This window comes from Delphinapterus leucas, chromosome 9 (assembly GCF_059928025.1).
Source record: "Delphinapterus leucas isolate spDelLeu-1000000601 "Yukka" chromosome 9, BTC_Dleu_Yukka2, whole genome shotgun sequence".
NCBI lineage: Eukaryota > Metazoa > Chordata > Mammalia > Artiodactyla > Monodontidae > Delphinapterus > Delphinapterus leucas.
In genome coordinates, this window is record NC_143137.1 from 40109744 (window position 1) to 40130576 (window position 20833).

The following is a 20833-nucleotide window of genomic DNA, read 5'->3' on the forward strand; positions in this document are numbered from 1 at the left end:
CCTCGTTTTAGAAATGTCACATACGTTACTTATAATCCTCCCAAGAAGTCTAGGATCTGGGTATTTTTCTCCTTAATGAAGAAACTGAGGCTCTGAAAAGCTCAGAAACTTTCCCAGGTTCACTCAGCTAACTAGTGGCAGCACTGAATCCCAAATGCTGAGTGCCAGTTCACAGAGTTGCAGCAGCCCAGGAGTCTTCCTCCTGTGAAAGAAAGTGGACATTCCATCCTGCTGCGGCCCTGCTTTCCTCTGAGGTGGGGATCCTCCTAGATAGTTGGTCCTTGTTTCTCCACTGCACTTGTTTACACATCTATGACCAGTTACCAGGGTATTTAAAGGCAGTTAATTTGAATACTAGCAGAAGACTTGGAGAAGTAATTAAATAGGCCCACTTGCTATTCTCTAAAGCCAATAAATGTTTGAGAAGTGGTTCATCAGGTTGCACGATAATAGAAAAACAAAACCACATTAAAGTTTAATTACCAAAATTTGATTTGTCCTGAAGATAGAGTCCTGAGCCCCTTTCTTAATTCCTTTTCACTTCTTGAACTGTAAGTCCATAATTCCCCCTTTTTGTGATTGGAAATCACACTCAGAGATGGTTAAAGTGAGCGTGACTAGCTGCTCAACCCCAGATGAATCTAGCCCAGGGAGAGCCATGTCTAGCTATCGATGGACACGAGGGGCTGCTCTATGTAAGTGCCTGCTGCCTGGTGCCCAGGGATCCCTGATGAGCATCTGGGACACAGTCTTCTCCTAAGAATGTCAGGCTGGAGTCATACCACACCTCTCCTCTGACTGCTTTTTGCCTAGTTCCTGGTTTTGCTTTCCAGCCCCCTCTTGGTCTTGAGTTTCTCTGAACCCAAAAAACATCTTCACATTCTGCTGCTTCTGTCTTTCACTCCATGCCCTCTTTCACTCCATGCCCTCGCATTAATTTAGATGCGTCCCTCCCAGGACCAGCCAGCTCCTCAAATATTGACTCCAGCCTGGCTCTAAAGTTCTTTAGGGACTCCTTCCTCTGTTATTCATTTTGGCCCCTATTTCCAAGGGCTGCTCCTGCTTCCCTTCATTGTTGCATTATTTCTAATGGAATCTCTGGAAGAATTCAAGCTTTGCCTTATGCTTTTATTCCCTCGCCTCTTTCCTTCAAAGTTTATCCCCTATCCCATCCCACAGGGGCTAAAGTAAGTTCTTGCAGAAATCCCAAGAAATCCCAGGAGGAGGTGCCACTTATCTCCTCAGTTTCCCATCTAATTCTCAGCTCTCCCCACTCCTTTGTTTTTGATTTGCTACCCAGCTGCCTCTGAACTGCATATTCTAACCACAGTCAAGGTGAATTCTAAGATTGGATAATTTAGACCCTTCTTACAAAAATGACTCATGACTCCCAGATACGTGTGGCAAAGCGTACGTTTCAATATTTTCAAAGAGAGGAAACTAAGTTGCTAGGAGCATTTTGGTCCTCTGTACAGGAAAAGAGGACCATTCTGTCCATTATTAAACACAGGGTGAGATCCATGTTAGAAGTTAAAATGGGTAGAAGAAGCAACGAACCATTAATGCCCGATGAAAGAAGAGGTGCCAGATATTCAAACATGGATTGGAAAACTTCTTGGCAGATTGTTGTACAGAAAACTCATCACTGAATCTGATGGTAAGATAAGATGACCAATCCTGAGATTCCATAATTTTACAAGACAGGGCTTTTGCAGTCCTATCTTAACTCCATCTCTTAGCTCACCCAGACTTCGGCTTTAGGCTCAGACAACAGAACTGCCTTGTGATGGTCTGATTACCAAACAGCCAAAGGCATTTCTTTCTTGGCTCTGATTCACCCTCAGCTTCTTAAAGCTACCAAATACCAGTATCAGTAGCTTCTCTGGATTCTGGCCACAGAATTATTCTTTAGATAGAATACTCAAAAAGGACTTGGACTTTCAAGTTCCAAGAATGGCCAACAGTGAAAAGCATTCACTGGAGATCAAAAACCTGTGTCATTGACTTGTCCTCAATATTTTTCCCCTGGATGATGTTTTTTCATCTCAGGTGACATGCTAGTATTGTGGCTAATATTTCTGTATTCATTTATTTAAGCTACAGCTATGTACAATGAAAGTAGAAATGCCTTGCCTTTCCCATGTTTTCTGAGTAAGATGGTGTAGTGGGGTTGAATGGTGGCCAGCACCCAGAAAGATATGTTCAATTATTAATCCCAGAAACCTATGAATGTGACCTTATTTGGAAAAAGAATCCTCGTGGATGTAATTAAATTAGGGATCTCAAGATGAGATCATCCTGGATTATCCATGTGGACCCTAAATCCAATGACAAGTGTCCTTTAAAGAGACACACAGGGACTTCCCTGGTGGCGCAGTGATTAAGAATCTGCCTGCCACAGGGATATCGGCTCGGTGCTTTGTAACCGCCTGGAGGGGTGGAATAGGGAGGGTGGGAGGGCGGGAGACGCAAGAGGGAAGAGATATGGGAACATATGTGTATGCATAACTGATTCACTTTGTTGTAAAGCAGAAACTAACATACCATTGTAAAGCAATTATACCGCAATAAAGATGTTAAAAAAAAAAAAAAGAATCTGCCTGCCAATTCAGGGAACACAGGTTTGAGCCCTGGTCGGGGAAGATCCCACATGCCGTGGAGCAGCTAAGTCCGTGCACCACAACTACTGAGCCTGTGCTCTAGAGCCTACAAGCCACAACTACTGAGCCTGTGTACCACAACTTCTGAAGCCCGCGTTCCTAGAGCCCATGCTCTGCAACAAAGAGAAGCCACCGCAATGAGAAGCCCGTGCAGCACAACAAAGAGTAGCCCCTGCTTGCCGCAACTAGAGAAAGCCCGCGCACAGCAATGAAGACCCAAAGCAGCCAAAAGTAAACAAATAAATAAATAAATTAATTAATTAAAAAAGATACACAGAAGAGAGATACACAGAGAGAAGAGAAGGTCATGTGAAGACAGGCAGAGATTGGACTTTATGCAGCCACAGGCTAAGGAATGCCTGGAGCCTCTAAGAAGCTGGAAGAGGCAAGGAATGATTTTCCCATAGACCCTTCAAGGGGAGTGCGGCCCTGTGAGCCTTTGATTTTAGACTTCTAGCTTCCAACCTGTGTTAGAATAAATTTCTATTGTTTTAAGCCACTAAGATTGTGATGATTTGCTATGTTACCCCCAGGAAACTAATACAGGTGCATAATACAGGTGGCAGAACCTCTGAGTCTGTAATGTCAGAACCCCCCAGATTTGTGTGAACATTTTCAAGTACAAATTGGCTGTGTTCCATACCACTGGCTTTGCAGATTGCAGAAGGAAGTTAAGAACATCTGATGAAACTCCTCATTTACAAATAGTAAAACAGACTCTTCATGCCTCTATATTGCACCCCCTCAAAACACACACACACACACACACACACACACACACACACACACACACACCACGTATCAGGGAAGTCTAAAATAAAAGAGTATGAATCTGAGCTCTGCTTGAGTTATGTATCTTCAAATTCCATGCTGTGGGTGGACATCCAAAACTTTAAAAAATTCCCTAAGGTCCTATGAGTCAGAGATATCTTCATATTCTCTACCAGCCTTGAGACCTCAGAAGAGCCAAGATTTACGTGGATGAGGTGCCAGTTGGCAAATGTCCTGTTTCCTTTGCCTACTGGTGGCTCTTTCAAGAAGTTCCCTGAACGGGTGTCACTCTTCTTGCCTCAAATCAGACTCACCAGCAGAAAAGCCTTTCTAACCCACATTTTCCCTAAAGTTTCTATTTTATCCAGAATTATCATTCACTTTCTTCATATCATTTAATACCGTGTCTGTTAATGTATCTGTTAATTTGTATATTGATTGACCATTTTCCTCACTAGGCAAGAAGCTCCATAAAGACAGTGACCATGACTATTTAGTCCATCACTATCATGATGCAAGGTCCATAGTAAACACTAAATATTTTGTTGAGTATTTGTTGAATTTAAGACTTCTAATCTCCCTCACTAGGTATAAACTTTTTAATGGTGGAAACTTTCAATATAATTGATGTATTTTATCCCTGAGAGAAAAAAGGAATACATTGCAAAGCTATGAGACCAGGGGATCCATTTCCTGGTGTATTTATTGTCTTTGAATAATTATATTTAAGATGCATATGTTTTCCCAAGAGATATGTAAAGATTATATAGTAATGAATGAGGGACACAAAGTAAAAGGAGACACAGGCCTGCCCTCAAGCAGCTTATAATCTAGTGTAGGGGGAAGATGCATGTAGTAGAAATACGTGCAGGTGGAATGAGATATTGCTTTGAGGGCACAGTGGCGGGGGGAGAACAAGCTGCACTGGGAGAAGGGAGAATCCAGGAGGGCCTCACAGGAGAGGCTGCTTTTGAAATGGAACTGAAGGATGGAAAGGATTTTGCAGGCAGCAGGAGAGTAGATGAAAGGAGGAGGAGACTGGAAATGTCAAGGGATGGAACAGCATGAACCACAAAGAACAGACAACAAACTTTGAAGGAGCAACATGGTCCTCTCCATTACGGCCTGAATGTGTCAACCAGCAAACACACAACCTCCATAGATCTTGATGATCTAGTCCTGGTTGTTCAGAGATGTCCTCAATGCATTTAACTTTTGGAGAGAAGGGTGGTGACAGTAAGAGATATGTTTGTATTTCTCTTTTCTTGTTTTGTTTTAGACCATATGCTTTAGACTAGAGGAGAGAAGTGTAGCTTTTCCCTTTCGTAGATTTGGAAGCAGCTTCTCATTCTTCTCACAAAGCCTCAGTCCACATTTTCTGTGGCCACATTCCCTGCTGACAGTTATTATGTGTTATAAAAATGATGTAAACTTTAATCTTAGTCAGAGACACACACAATTAGGAAGACCTGTCTGTAATCAGAAATAGCCATGGTTTACACATGGCCTTGTACCATTGTGATAATATCCATCATGGAAAATTGAGGGTCTTTGGCTAGGGAACCTTCCACATATCTTCCTGGGCACCTTATATAGAGCTGGGTCCTAATAAATGCTCACAACACCCTTAGCCCTGTGGGAGACACTTTATGCAGTCTGTAAGGGAAAATAATGCTCAGATACAAAGAGTTTGAGTTGAAAACCTAGCTGAAAGTTCAGCAATGTTATGTCCTCTTTTATAACAAATGAGATACAAGTAAATAAAGTTGAAACTTCATTCAGAAATAGAAATTCTTAAGGGAATCATGTAAACTGAAAGAAAAACATGCTTTGCAGTACACGGATTCCTGAGCAACAGAACTAACTCACCTGAGAATACAGAAGTTACCACTTTCAGCCAACAAGAAATGATACTTTTGATCACACGCTAATTTTTTTTTTACCATTCTTATTGAAAAAACAGATCCAAGTAAAACAGTGAAATAGGATAATTTTTGTTCTTTAGGGTGCTACATTTTATACTAAAGCCCTGGATATTACTTCCTCCAATCTCTGTCCATCCTATTCCCTAACAAATCTTATTTTTTTCCTGGGTCCTAATTTCTCTCAGCAACATATTATACATGGCCAAAAAAAAGTAGTCCTTTATGCTCTAAGTCACCTTTCATTTCCTTTAAGAATTTTCCATTATTCCTCTCCAAGGAATCTTTCCCACCCTAATGCTTAGTTGTACCAGTTTTGTTTCACATCATTTCAAGGTTTCATTATAGTCATTAATTTAGCTTCTCTCTCTCTATAATGAAATATAGACACCATGGCAGGAACTGTGTCTAATTCTTTTCAGTTTCCCCCATAGTTCTTAGCAAGACTGTTGTCTACATGGTTAATTGAAAGAATGAATGATTTGTAGACAGATGTGTTTGCCTGCCTCCTCAGGCTCCGTTTCTGCCTTCCTCAAAGCCCATCATTTCCATTTCAGGATCTGTGTCGTTCTCAAGAAGTTGACTCCATGCCTCAGCTTCACAGATGGGATTCTATACTTGGGTTAAGGTAAACTGAGTAGTACATTTCATCCCCCATCTTACACATAATTGCAATTATTGGTTCAAGATGGACATACGACCTCAGATGGTCCAGTCAGAAAGAATTTCAGGACTCTTTCTGGGAATCCTGGGCAAAGGCAAATCCTCTTGTTTTGTTGTTTTTGACTGTGCCACATGGCTTGCAGGATCTTAGTTCCCCGACCAGGGATCGAACCTGTGCCCCTGCAGTGGAATCTCCGAGTCCTCACCACTGGACTATCAGGGAATTCCCCAAATTCTCTTGTTTTTACTAAGTAGAGTGAGTATATTTAGACTTAGAAGTGTTGCAGTCATTTCACTACCATAACAGAAATCAACATACATTAGGCTCATGATGCTGGTTAGTGGTAGCTTGTCAGTAGACATTTAGGTATCTGGTATATGAAATACGTTCTAATAGGAAAAAAAAAAACACAAAAAGACAGGAGACAAAATCCCCTATCAAGTTTTGAACCACTAAAATCTGATAGTTAAAGAACTTAAAGTTTTATCCAGTTTGCATTCGTAAAATGCTATTACAGTATTTCCTCATCTGTAATATGGAACCAATAATGAGGTAAATTATGTAAAGCACTCAGCGTGGGCCTGGACACTGAGCAGCCACTCCATAAATCTCAATAGTTTCCCTTTCTTTTCTTCCCCATCTAGAGGTCTTTGTCAAAAAACAAAAAAACCCCAGTAAAACCCTGAAATATATCAATAACCTGAAATTCTTATAATAGCATGTTCTGAAGAATTCAGAAAAAAGATAAATAATACTCAGGAACGAAACTTCATCTTCCAACTTTCATGAGGATACAACTAACCCATACCAGGACTCATATTTTTGAGACTCCTAGTGCTTGAGACACTGATTAATGGGAAGCCATTGCAAAGAACTTACATCCTGTTTCTACACAACATAGTAACAAACCATGGTGTAATAGTACTTGCTACACAAATGGCAGGTTAAAACACAAAGAAAAATAAACTCTCGATTTCTCAAATTAGACCTTTACAGTAAAAAGTATTCATTGGAAAATAAGGATAATGTAAAGGTATAAACTTCAGTTTGATTTATTCAAGGTTATTTGGATAAATTCGAGTTTGCTTCTTTTTTGATTGTTCTTTACCTTGAATTGCCTAAGAAGTTGGGTAACCAGCAGTTAGTTACCAAGAGTTCTAAGTTATTAAAAAAATCCTATTACAAACATAATGCTCTAGAATCTAGTAGACTGTAAGCCTGCATAGTAATTATCTTCTACCACCTTACCTTTTATTTTGTTGTAATGTGAGGAAAACCCACTCTATTACTATTCCTGAAATATTTTAGAGCCTTATAGGAAAATACAGCCCTTTGGAGTCAAGTTAACCTATTAGTTCCATTAGCAAAACTGTAGACTCTCACTCTTTTGATTACCATGATTAAATGTAGTAATTTAAAGAATATATATAGGAGAAAAATAGCCTGAGCCTGGGTCCTAGCTCTGCCACTTATTGGCTGTGTACATCTCTTCACTTTAAAATATTACCACCTCAGCTTTATAGAAGATAATAATACATGCCCTGCCAAACCCATAGACTCTCAAGAGACTAAAAAAGGCTCCCACCAATATTTGCCACCAAAATATCTGGCATAAAACCTATCCTTCACTGTATCTCAGAGGAAAATCTAGAAACCCAGGTCCAGGAGTGAAGAAGAGAATGAAACAAAAGACATGCAGAAAATAATAGAAAAGCCATTGATTTTGCAGACAAAAATGACCATATTTGAATTTTGATACTATTATCAATTTGAACTTAAACAATTTATTTAATCTCCCTGGGTTCAGTTCCCTTATTTATAAATGGAGATTACACTAGCAACACTGCAGAATTGTTAAATGAGAGAACAAAGAGATGTAAAAGGTCCAGTTTAGAGGCTTGCATTAAGAACTTCTTAATAAATGGTTGCTGCAATTACACAGAATAGTCAAGTAGAGAAATAAGGTTTCAATCATGTAAATATGTAACTAATGGGTATTTTGTGCAGTGAACTGGAGGTTCTTTAACAACAAGGCAGCATATATTGAAGACGACATATATTTAAAGTGATGGAACAATTGCAGATATAGAGTCTGGGAACTTTCATTAAGTAATAAGGCTCAACGCAGACAAGTGTAACCCTGGAACCATGTGGAACCCAGAAAAGCACTTAGAATCTAGGCAGCAAAAAGGAAGAGAAATCTAAACAAGACCTAAGAGATATGCCTGGGAGACATTGGCTAAGGTTTCTGTTTTTTTTTTTTTTTAACAGTTTATCCATAAGAAAGCATTATAAATTAGCAGCAGAATCTAATGATACTTTATCTGAATTTTCTTATATGTAAATTGTTTGACTTGATTGGTATCACACTGTGTATATTTGTAGCAGGGCATTGTTTGCCCAATTCTTCACCCTTCCCTTTATGCACACCCTCCGACCTGTGACTTTGAAGTCCCTAATTTATTTCCAGCTCCCTTGACTGTGTTTGGCCAAGTGACTTGCTTTAGCCAAAAGATTAAGGTAGAAATGACAGTATGAGAGTTTCACACTTAGACCTTAAGAGGCGGTATTTCTGCCCATTCCCCGTGCCTCTGCCATTACCCTGAGAACAGAATCCTGGGCTAGCCCCTGGTCCCAGAAGGAGGATGAAAGACACACGGAATCATCCAGCTAAATCATCCAGGAGAGCCCAGCCTCAGTCAGCAGACACAGGATGTTGGAGCAAGACCAGCTGAGATTTGCAGAGCTGACCATCTGGGGCTAGACCAATTGGCTGACGCTCATTTTGCTATCGAGTCTTGGGATGACATATCACATAGCATTTTGCTGGCAGTAACTAACTGAATACAATGTCCTTAATAGGTGTTTTGTTTTTTAAAATAATGTCCCCATCTAGCTCATGCATTGCCACCAGAAATGTAACCACTCTTTGCCATCTTTCAGGCATCAGGTTTATGGTTTTTTTAAAAAAATGGCCTTTGATTCGTAACCTGATATGTTATCCAGAGACACGGAGAAAGGTTGCATGAAAAAAAATTTTAACAGTAACTGGCTATTTGACGATATTAAAAAAATATTTTGGGCAAGATAATAATATTAGAGTTATTTTTTAAACAGAATCCTTGTCTTTTATAGATACATATCAAAATATTTATGGATAAGATGATATTACATCTGGGATTTTCTGGGGTTTTCTTCAAAATGATCCAGTTTCAGGGTAGGTGTAATAAATCAAACCAGAGCAGCTGGGAGTTGCATCATTGTAGCTGGCCGTAGCTGGGTAATGAGTACATGGGGTTCACTACTCCCTACTCTGCTGTATATCTCAAATTTTCCATAATAACAGTTCTAATTAGTAATCTGAAAAAAAAAAAGAGTAAGGGCAGAAAACATTTTCTTTAAAAAAGACAAATAATGGTGAAAGATAGATATACTTCCATTTTCTGTTATGAGGAGTAAATATGATAAAAGTCAATGCCTCGAAAGGAGATATTGCCCATGGGGCTCCCTCCAGATCACCAAGTACTCTCAGCTTCTCTACTAGGAATCCATCCTCATTTTACCCTCTGCAGAGGGGGCTTTGTGAACAGAGAATCCACGCTGTGAGACAAATGCAGAGGGGAAACTTAGTGCAGGTGTGCTGGGCACACACAGGCATTCTATGACTGTTCACTCAATAAAAAACTCCTGGTGGAGGGAAGAGAGGCCATCTCACACACAACAGACACACTGTAGTCCCTGCTACTGGGCTCCCAGCTTTTACACTCAACTCCCAAGCCTCCCTCTCCCTTAAGTACTTAACACACCCACTGGGGGTTACTTGTGGTTGTCTGAACTTCACCCTTGGCAGGAAACATCTAGTTCAAGACATCCCTTTACAGATACTTCTTTTATCTGTGCCTTAAATGAGTTGTGTTGGCAAGGTATTTGAAAACCATTGCCATCAGTGAAAATCAAAACAACAATAAGATCTTTTTCATCTAGTGAAGTAAAATATTGTGACAATCTTCAATGCTGGCAAAGATAAGGTAACACTGCTCATTAGAGTTGAAATTGAGACCACATTTCTAGAAATCAATTTGGCAGTGTATGGCAAATTCATGAAAAGCAGTCATGCTCTTTGAGTCAGTAATCCCTCTTCTACTAATTACTAAGAGCAATATTAGCAATGTGTACAAAATGTACACACTAGACGCAAAGAGATTTGTTAACGGTAAGTTAATTCTGCTACACCCATGTGACCTACTATGCCACTAAAATAATGCTTATAAAGAAATATTAAATAAAATAGAAAATTCCTGTGATAAAGAAGACAAGACTGTTTATACACCGTATTTATTGAAAGTGACTTTATCAAATATTTGAGTAGTTGCTTTGGGCAGGTGGATCATGAATAATTTTGATTTCTTTCTGCAGACTTTTTCAGTGTTTTCCAAATTTTCTTCAATAATAAGAATAAATTTTCATTATTATAAAAATATTTTAAAACAATTAAAACTATTAGTTCTTCTAATATTTCCTCCATCATGCAAAATTGCCCTATATTTCTTTTTTTTTCCTTTCTCATTTCAGTGTTCTTTTTTAAAGTAAAAAAAAAAAATTTGTTGAGGTATAGTTGATTTACAAAGTTGTGTTAATTTTTGCTGTACAGCGAAGTGATTCAGATATATATATGTGTATATATATATGTATATATATATACATATATATGTATATATACACATTCTTTTTCATGTTCTTTTCTATTATGGTTTACCACAGGATATTGTGTATAGTTCCCTGTCCTATACAGTAGGAACTTATTGTTTGCCCTGTATTTCTTAACTGCCTGATAATAATGACTTTGATGACAGACACAAACAACAGCCTTAGATATACTCAGAATAGGGGCTATGGCTTGTGCATCTATATATAGTTTTCCTTGGCTCAGTTAAAAATATAACTTAATAACACCTTCATCTCAAGGTCATTTTGAAGATTAAAGAGACACAATGTATAAAAAGTTTTTATAAACCTTTAAGTTCACAGTTTCCTTTGTATGTAAAATGTTGAGAAGACGTGGGTAATATACCGTACCTGAACATGCATTGTAAACTATGTAAAACTGCCATTATTATTACTTATTTGAATGAGTACTTTAAGCAAGGCATTTGGACCTTGATATTTTGTTGCTGTTCAAACCCTCTTGCCTAATACAGCCAAGGGTTATACATAATAAACCCTGGCTATCTGGGGTCAGTCCCTGCACATGACTCCCTCTTCCCCCTCATCAGTTTCCTGAAGTCATCTGCCCTTTCCCGCGAGGGACACGTGCCTTTCCTGCAAGCACAGCGCTCCTCTGAGACATGACATTATTACTTCCAGGTCTTACAAGGGCAGTTTTAGCTTTCACTACTCCCTGCAAATGACACCTTCTTTTGTCACCACCCTGTTAGAACTCCCATTAAACTGTGGAAGAAGAAATGTGCCTCTTAGCACAAAAATAAATTCAGGAAGAATAACAACTCCCTGCGTAATTGGAACACAGACTGCTTTTGGCCGGCTTTTCTGCCAAGTAATTATTTAGGAGACAATTTGAAAAAAATGCTGACAGAATGAAAGACCAGATTCAGAGCTCAGTTCATTGACTAACTAGTTCTTTACCCAGGTTTAGCCATTTTTCCTCATCATGCTTCAGTAGGGCCACTTATAAAATTATAACCTTAAATCCTCTGGGCTGCTGTGATGGTCTAAATGAGCTAACTTCTAGATTCAAAGCATCTTAGAGGTCACATATTATCTGAGAGATCATTCACATTCCAAGGTTCTTTTCAATTTAGGAAATTTCTTTCATACCCAGGCAGACACTTTCAGCTTCACAGAATTCACATTTTTATTTTTCGAGACAGTCTGTGGTATTGTTAGACAAAAATAATAGCCGGAAGGTGCTTTATTGTACGTACAGAAGGCTACCCTCCTCTAACAACCCCACCACAGTTAGAGTTCTGTTCTTGGGGTCTTTACAATGTAACTGTTTTTCCTTTTGAAATGATATTCCTTCATCAACTGAATATTCCTACCTTCTCTCTTTTCTCTCAGTACCCTGCCATCTTTTCTTATTCAGGCAAGTAACTAAGGTTTTCAGCATAGTGTAGGATTATAAGCTTTGGCACTGGAGTCTTGCCTTTATTATTTACTAGCTGGGCCATCTTGGGCAAGTTAACTACTATCCCCATATTTCATTTTCCTTGTCTGTCAGTTGTATGACTATAATGGTACATATTTCATAAAGTTGTTGTACTAAATGCTTTACTTGCATGCAGATAGTCTGCATAAAACACATCGCATAGAACTTGGTATAGAGGTTGCATTCCATAAATGTTCATCATTGATGATGGTGATAAAGATGGTGTAGTTTCCAGCACCTTCCTCATATGACTAGATTACTTGAACATTCTAGTTTGCCAGTGTCCTTCTTAAATTATAATGGCAGGGGGACTTCCCTTGTGGCACAGTAGTTAAGAATCTGCCTGCCAATTCAGGGGACATGGGTTCGATCCCTGGTCCAGGAATATCCCACGTGCTGTGAAGCAACTAAGCCTGTGCTCCACAACTACTGAGCCCGCATGCTGCAACTACTGAAGCCCGTGCACCACAACTACTGAGCCCACATGCTGCAACTACTGAAGCCCGTGCGCCTAGAGCCCCTGCTCCACAGCAAGAGAAGCCACCACAATGAGAAGCCCGTGCACCACAACGAAGAGTAGCCCCCACTTGCTGCAACTAGAGAAAGCCCTCACGCAGCAACGAAGACCCAGTGCAGCAAATAAATAAATAAATATTATAATGACAGAACTGGAGGCATAAACATGTTATAATCAGGAGAACACAGTGGAGTGCTCACCACTTATCTGGGTGTTAGCTATTTGAAATTGAGCAAGTTATTCAGTCTCTTGAAAGTCTACAGATTCCTCATGTATAAAATGGGAATAACAAGATTGTTCACTTTGTAAGGCTGTTGTGAACATTTTAGTAATGGTGCTCTACTAAGGTACTAAATATGTACAAACCATGGTTCTAAGCACTACATTTAGGACCATCTTGACAAACAGTAAACATTCAGTATTATTATGACAGGAGAAGGTCTAGGAGGTTTAGGGTACAGCTGTCTGAATCTAGGGTGATATTTTTTCCCTAGGCACAGGGTCTGAGGTTACCTCACGCCTGAGAAACCCCACACAGATCTGACCACATCTCTGCCCAGCTCCACTACCAGACACTTTAACAGGAAGGAGGTAAAGGGAAGAAGAGAAGAAGGTTGGGGAGAGAAAGAGGAAGAGGCCATAGCAGTGACAGAGAACTAAGGGACACACCAGGTGGGTGGTCACTCTCAGAAGGAGGAAAGAGGAGAAGAGCTACCAACAAGAGAAGGGCTTTCTCTTATTTTCCTTCATCCATGCCCTTCTCTTTGCAAGAGTCTACAGTCTATAAGATTTCTGTAAAAAAAAAGAAAAAGAAAGAAAGAAAGAAAAGAGCCTTACAATATTCAAACTGTCACTTGCTTATAAAGAGGCAATGGCATGAAGAACAAAGAACATGAGCTTTGGTATCAGATGCATTTTCCTTTTTTTGTAGTTGCATTTTCATGGCACCCATCATTAAACCTCTCCTTTTGAATACCAGATTCAGCTGTCTCTGCAAAGTATAGCTTTTGATTCATATGACTAAGATTCTTCTTATAGATTCTTTTTGCAATTCATTTGTGAATTCTTATCACTGCTGGAAAAGTTAAAGGCACTGTAGGATGATAAAAGATATTTCCACTTCCTCTTTGTACTTACAGAAATCTGGAGAATTGAGAAAAGTTCTGTCCACTGGGAAAGTTTAACCTCAAGCCTCTTTCTTGGATCTTTTACAAGCATGTTGATGTTCCGAATTACTGATAGGCCTGAGTCCCTCTGTGCTCTGAATTTTGGAAGTTTACCCATCCCAAACCAGTGATTCTCAATCTTTTGACAGATTTGCACCATTTCCCCCCTTCTCTGCAACCCCTAGAATCCCTGCCCAGAGGGTTTAGTGTTAGATGCCACCAATAATAAATATCCCCGTCACAATCTGAAGGTGAAACTGAAGAGAAGCCGTGACTCTTCCTGTGTCAACAGCATCCAGGCCCGAGGGCTTAGGAGACAGCAGACAACCCCTTCTAGTGGAGGGTCTCAGTCTTCCTCTGAATCACCCTCCTTGGAGCATACATGGCTGTCATCTTCAGTGGTGGTTTTCTGAGATTCCTGTACCTCCTGATTTCCAGAAAAAATGTAGCAGATGCCCCGAATCTTTATTCTAATAGCCCTTCCAATAGAATCTCTATTCTTATAGCCCTCCAAGTGACATGGAGGTTAAAATTGTTCTAGAATAGATGATGGAGAGAGCAAAGTAAAGGCAATTTTCTGAGAGATAATTGCTGATTATAATTGCAGCCTCTGATCCTCTACATTAAATTCCTCCCTGTTTGGAACACCTAGAGTGTTGTGTTTTTCTTTTTCTTTTTTTTTTTTTTCCATGATACTCTCGCTGTTGCATCAATGCTGGCTGCACAGTAGAATTGCCTGGGAAGCTTTTGAAAAGGACTGATGCATAGCTCCCACTTCTGGGAAGGAGCCAAGGTATCCGTATTTTTCAAATGCTCTTCAAATATTTCCAGTGGGCGTCCAAAGATGAAAACCACTGTCTCAATCTCAAATTGAATTCCCAACCTCAGGGTTTGATTTCTTTTCTGTCAGACCCTCATCTTTTTTTTTTTTTAATGTCTTTATTGGAGTACATTTGCTTTACAATGGTGTGCTAGCTTCTGCTTTATAACAAAGTGAACCAGCTACACACATGCACGTATCCCCATATTTCCTCCCTCTTGCTTCTCCCTCCCATCCTCCCTATCCCACCCCTCCAGGTGGTCACAAAGCACAGAGCTGATCACCCTGTGCTATGTGGCTGCTTCCCACCAGCTATCTGTTTTACACTTGGTAGTATATATAAGTCCATGCCACTACCCTCATCTTTTTATCATTTCAAATCAGGTTTATCAAGTCAGAGGACTCACTCTATCCCTTCCCTCAGTGTTTTCCCAACAAACTGAAGAGAGGCCAGTATAAGCAATTTTCAAAATGGCTCAGGGTTTCTGGATATCTGGCTGAAAGTACGTGGCAGACACAAATGCCAGTGCAAATGTAAAAATATAAAGAAATAAAATATTTAACATAAGTGATTTTTAAAAATTGATCAGGCAATTTGGAAAATAAATGAAATTGTATTTTGAAAATGAAAAATATACCCATAGAACCAGAATCTCAAAAGACATATTCGACAAAGAAAATAAAAATTGGTGAACTATATAATAGATATGAAAAAAATTACTCAGAGTGTGGCTCAGAAAGGAAAATAATAAGAGCAAACACACTGTATACATTTCTTATCACAAAAAAGAAGTGACATAGAGGTTAAATTTGTTCTAGAATAGACGATAGAGAGAGCAAAGTAAAGGCAATTTTCTGAGAGATAATTGCTGAGAATTTTCCAGATTTGATGAAAAACATCGATTGTCAGATTCAGTAAGGTCAAAAAATCTTAAGCAGGGTGAATAAGAAGAAATCCATACCTAGACATAGCATAGTGAAACTGCAGAATACTAAGGAAAAAGAGATGCTGGCGCTAAAGCCAGCCTATTAGAAAAGACGGATCACCTAAAAAGAAGAGCCTTTACAGATACAGGTGGGTTTTTAAAAGCAGCAGTGGAGGCCAGAATATAGTAAGATATTACTTTAAACAATGAGTGAAAATGACCATCAACCTACAAAGGATACACAGCAAAATTGTCTTTCAAGAATGTAGGCAAGAAAAAGACCTTTCGTACAACAAAAATTGAAAGAGAGTAACACCAACTTATTCTTTCTAAAGGAACATGTACAGGATATATTTAAGGAAGAAGGAAAGTTATACAAGAAGGAAAGTCTAAGTTACAAAGAAAAAAATGTTAATCAAGGAAACTAAATATATGGTAAATCTAACCAGATTTTGTATAAAACAACAATAATAAGGGTCCCTAATTTATTGGGTTAAAATACAAGATAATACTAAAATATTGGGCAATAATATCATATATAAATTTTGGAAGGGGGTTCTCTGTCAATGTATTCTAAGATCTGTATATTGCTTAGGAAAAAAGTAAGACATTGTTTAACTTCAGTGTTTTTAAATTGTATGGAAGTTCGTAATTCTTTAATAGCACTAAAAGAATTAAACTTGAATGTATATCTTCCAAACTAGTAAAGGGAGAAAGATGAAGTGAAGAAAAAACAAGTTCAATTAGTCCAAAAGAAAAGAACACAAAGATGGAAGGAAGGAAAGGAGGAAGGAAGGAAGGGAGGGGAAAAAAATGAAACCTACAAAAATGTATACAAATAGCAAAAAATTAAAAGGTAGAAATTAGATGCACCTTTCATTAATAATTCATTTAAGTGGACCATACTCTACTGTTAAAAAAGATTATCAGATTTATGCCGCATAGCACAGGGAGATCAGCTCGGTGCTTTGTGACCACCTAGAGGGGTGGGATAGGGAGGGTGGGAGAGAGGGAGAGGCAAGAGGGAAGAGATATGGGGACATATGTATATGTATAACTGATTCACTTTGTTATAAAGCAGAAACTAACACACCATTGTAAAGCAATTTTACTCCAATAAAGATGTAAAAAAAAAATCCATTAGAAGTCCATTATTTAGATACATCTTAAATAAAAGAAACTGGAAAGTTTGAAAGAAAAAGATTTAAATGCTATGCAAGGTAAACTCTAATTTCAAAAAAAGGAAGGGAGGAAGGGAGGGAGGAAAGAAGAAATTAATGTATCTATTATCATTACAAAACAGGCCTTAAGTTGTGTATAATAAATGCCATATGAAATAGGTACAGCCTATTGTGAGGGAAAAGGGAGTAGCACCTAATTCTTCCCCAAAAGATTAGGGGAAGAATTGAAAGAATTTGAAGGAAGAAAAGGAAATAAACATTTGGGCGATGTTTGCTGAGCAGCTGCCTATTCCTGGCCCTAACCCTGGCGATTTATTTGCATTCTCTCCTTGCAATCCTTATGACAAGTCTCTACAATATGAATTATTACCTCCAGGTTAAATAGGTTGCCTAAGGGCTCATATGTGGCTGAACAGGAAATTGTATCAAATTCTGTGTTTTTTTTTTTTTTTTACATCTTTATTGGAGTATAATTTCTTTACAATGGTGTGTTAGTTTCTGCTTTATAACAAAGTGAATCAGTTATATATATATATATATACATATGTTCCCATATCTCTTCCCTCTTTAGTCTCCCTCCCTCCCACCCTCCTATCCCACCCCTCTAGGTGGTCACAAAGCACCGAGCTGATCTCCCTGTTCTATGCGGCTGCTTCCCACTAGCTATCTATTTTACATTTGGTAGTGTATATATGTCCATGCCACTCTCTCACTTTGTCACAGCTTACCCTTCCCCCTCCCCATATCATTAAGTCCATTCTCTAGTAGGTCTGTGTCTTTATTCCTGTCTTGCCCCTAGGTTCTTCATGACCTTTTTTTTTTTTTCTTAGATTCCATATATATGTGTTAGCATACGGTATTTGTTTTTCTCTTTCTGACTTACTTCACTCTGTATGACAGACTGTAGGTCCATCCACCTCACTACAAATAACTCAATTTCATTTCTTTTTATAGCTGAGTAGTATTCCATTGTATATATGTGTATCTCATTGTATCTCAATATCTCATTGTAGTTTTGATTTGAATTTCTCTAATGATTAATGATGTTGAGCATTCTTTCATGTGTTTGTTGGCAATCTGTATATCTGCTTTGGAGAAATGTCTATTTAGGTCTTCTGCCCATTTTTGGATTGGGTTGTTAGTTTTTTTGATATTGAGCTATATGAGCTGCTTGTAAATTTTGGAGATTAATCCTTTGTCAGTTGCTTCATTTGCAAATACTTTCTCCCATTCTGAGGGTTGTCTTTTGGTCTTGTTTATGGTTTCCTTTGCTGTGTAAAAACTTTTAAGTTTCATTAGGTCCCATTTGTTTATTTTTGTTTTTATTTCCATTTCTCTAGGAGGTGGGTCAAAAAGGATCTTGCTGTGATTTATGTCATAGAGTGTTCTGCCTATGTTTTCCTCTAAGAGTTTTATAGTGTCGGGCCTTATATTTAGGTCTTTAATCCATTTTAAATTTATTTTTGTGTATGGTGTTAGGGAGTGTTCTAATTTCATACTTTTACATGTACCTGTCCAGTTTTCCCAGCACCAGTTATTGAAGAGACTGTCTTTTCTCCATTGTGTATCCTTGCCTCCTTTGTCATAGATTAGTTGACCATATGTGTGTGGGTTTATCTCTGGGCTTTCTATCCTGTTCCATTGATCTATATTTCTGTTTTTGTGCCAGTACCATACTGTCTTGATTACTGTAGCTTTGTAGTATAGTCTGAAATCAGGGAGTCTGACTCCTCCAGTTCAGTTTTTGTCCCTCAAGACTGCTTTGGCTATTCAGGGTCTTTTGTGTTTCCATACAAGTTGTGAAATTTTTTGTTCTAGTTCTGTGAAAAATGCCAGTGGTAGTTTGATAGGGATTGCATTGAATCTGTAGATTGCTTTGGGTAGTAGAGTCATTTTCACAATGTTGATTCTTCCAATACAAGAGCATGGTATATCTGTCCATCTATTTGTATCATCTTTAATTTCTTTCATCAGTGTCTTATAATTTTCTGCATGCAGGTCTTTTGTCTCCTTAGGTAGGTTTATTCCTAGAATTTTATTCTTTTTGTTGCAGTGGTAAATGGGAGTGTTTTCTTAATTTCTCTTTCAGATTTTTCATCATTATTTTATAGAAATGCCAGAGATTTCTGTGCATTAATTTTGTATCCTGCTACTTTACCAAATTCATTGATTAGCTCTAGTAGTTTTCTGGTAGCATCTTTAGGATACTCTATGTATAGTATCATGTCATCTGCAAACAGTGACAGCTTTACTTCTTCTCTTCCGATTTGGATTCCTTTTATTTCTTTTTCTTCTCTGATTGCTGTGGCTAAAACTGCCAAAACTATGTTGAATAAGAGTGGTGAGAGTGGGCAACCTTGTCTTGTTCCTGACCTTAGTGGAAATGGTTTCAGTTTTTCACCATTGAGGATGATGTTGGCTGTGGGTTTGTCATATATGGCCTTTATTATGTTGAGGAAAGTTCCCTCTATGCCTACTTTCTGCAGGGTTTTTATCATAAATGGGTGTTGAATTTTGTCAAAAGCCTTCTCTGCATCGATTGAGATGATCATATTGTTTTTATCCTTCAATTTGTTAATATGGTGTATCACATTGATTGATTTGCATATATTGAAGAATCCTTGCATCCCTGGGATAAACCCCACTTGATCATGGTGTATTATCCTTTTAATGTGCTGTTGGATTCTGTTTGCTAGTATTTTGTTGAGGATTTTTGCATCTATGTTCATCAGTGATATTGGCCTGTAGTTTTCTTTCTTTGTGACATCTTTGTCTGGTTTTGGTATCAGGGTGATGGTGGCCTCGTAGAATGAGTTTGAGAGTGTTCCTCCCTCTGCTATATTTTGGAAGAGTTGAGAAAGATAGGTGTTAGCTCTTCTCTAAATGTTTGATAGAATTCACCTGTGAAGCCATCTGGTCCTGGGCTTTTGTTTGTTGGAAGATTTTTAATCACAGTTTCAATTTCAGGGCTTGTGATTGGTCTGTCAAATTCTTTCAAACCAGAAAACTCACTATGTGAAAACTGATGCTCAAGGTTTTGTGTGTAGAGTTGACAGATAAAACACAGAATACTCAGATTTGAAATCCAGATAAACAAATGATTATTTTTGTATAAGTATCTCATGTAATATTTGGGACATATTTATACTAAAAGAAAATTATTTACAATTTATCTGAAATTCAGATTTAATTGGGAGCCCTGTATTTTTGTTTTCTAACTTTGGCAACTCTAGGTAGGGATGAAATAAAAGGCAGGGAGTTGCATTGAGTGACAGTGCTTATCAGAAGTCTCCCCTTGGGTCACGAAGCAAGACTCCCCTCCATTCCTCTGGCGACAACCCATTGAAACATACAAAGAAATATATGGACTATCATTTTCTTAATTGTTATTTATTTATATTTATTATTACTATATAATAATTACATTATTATTATTATGTCACAAAGCAATATAAGAGGTTGGAGGAAGAAACTCAGGAAAAATATTAATACATTCTCTTTTTTGCCATATTCCATTTTGAGCCCTTGGAGGACCTATTTGTAACTTGCTAAATCACAAGTGAATTGTGAGATTTATTGTCCCTAAGTTTTCAAACGGAATTTACTATAAAAATGTTTCATCACAGCTACATAGTTTCATGCATCACTGGGGTCCACATTTGCTTCATAGTCTAAGCTGAGGGTACAAATCCTGGTTGGACTGGAAGAATGAAGCACCCAGGCTGGGTTATTCATAGATTTCCTGGGGCAGATGGGTTTTAAATTAAGCTTTATGGGAGGAAAAGAACATAGGTTAGACTCTTCTATAAAAAAGAATATTGCCTAGTAGACTGTATCATAGAAATATGTAGGAGCTGGGTAAATGGTATAAATAAATGTCTAAATTATAGGACTTTTAATTTACATGAAAAATATCAGTGTGATATTCAATTTTAAGTATGAAATCATATAAATACATATGTCAATTACCCATACACACTTGCATTTTTTCTGCACATTTGAAGAATGGGAGATTCTAATTAAAAATCCCTTTTTATCAG

General features: G+C 38.2%; 2 protein-coding genes across 9 annotated transcripts in view; one reads left to right on the forward strand and one right to left on the reverse strand.

The window, feature by feature from the left end:
* THAP5 (THAP domain containing 5) overlaps positions 1-20833 on the forward strand; it is a 196289-nt gene that overhangs the window by 70225 nt on the left and 105231 nt on the right. For 2 of the 7 annotated variants that reach the window (XM_089917014.1, XM_089917015.1), the window contains exon 3: positions 5911-5981. The exons of the other annotated variants lie outside the window; for them this stretch is intronic. In XM_089917014.1, coding sequence (XP_089773140.1) covers positions 5911-5980 — 70 coding nt within the window. In that variant the 3' untranslated portion in view covers position 5981. The remainder of the gene's footprint in view (positions 1-5910; positions 5982-20833) is intronic. 7 annotated transcript variants of the gene reach the window in all.
* Positions 1-20833, reverse strand: part of LOC111179490 (putative G protein-coupled receptor 141) — a 161329-nt gene that overhangs the window by 32779 nt on the left and 107717 nt on the right. The window lies entirely within an intron of this gene.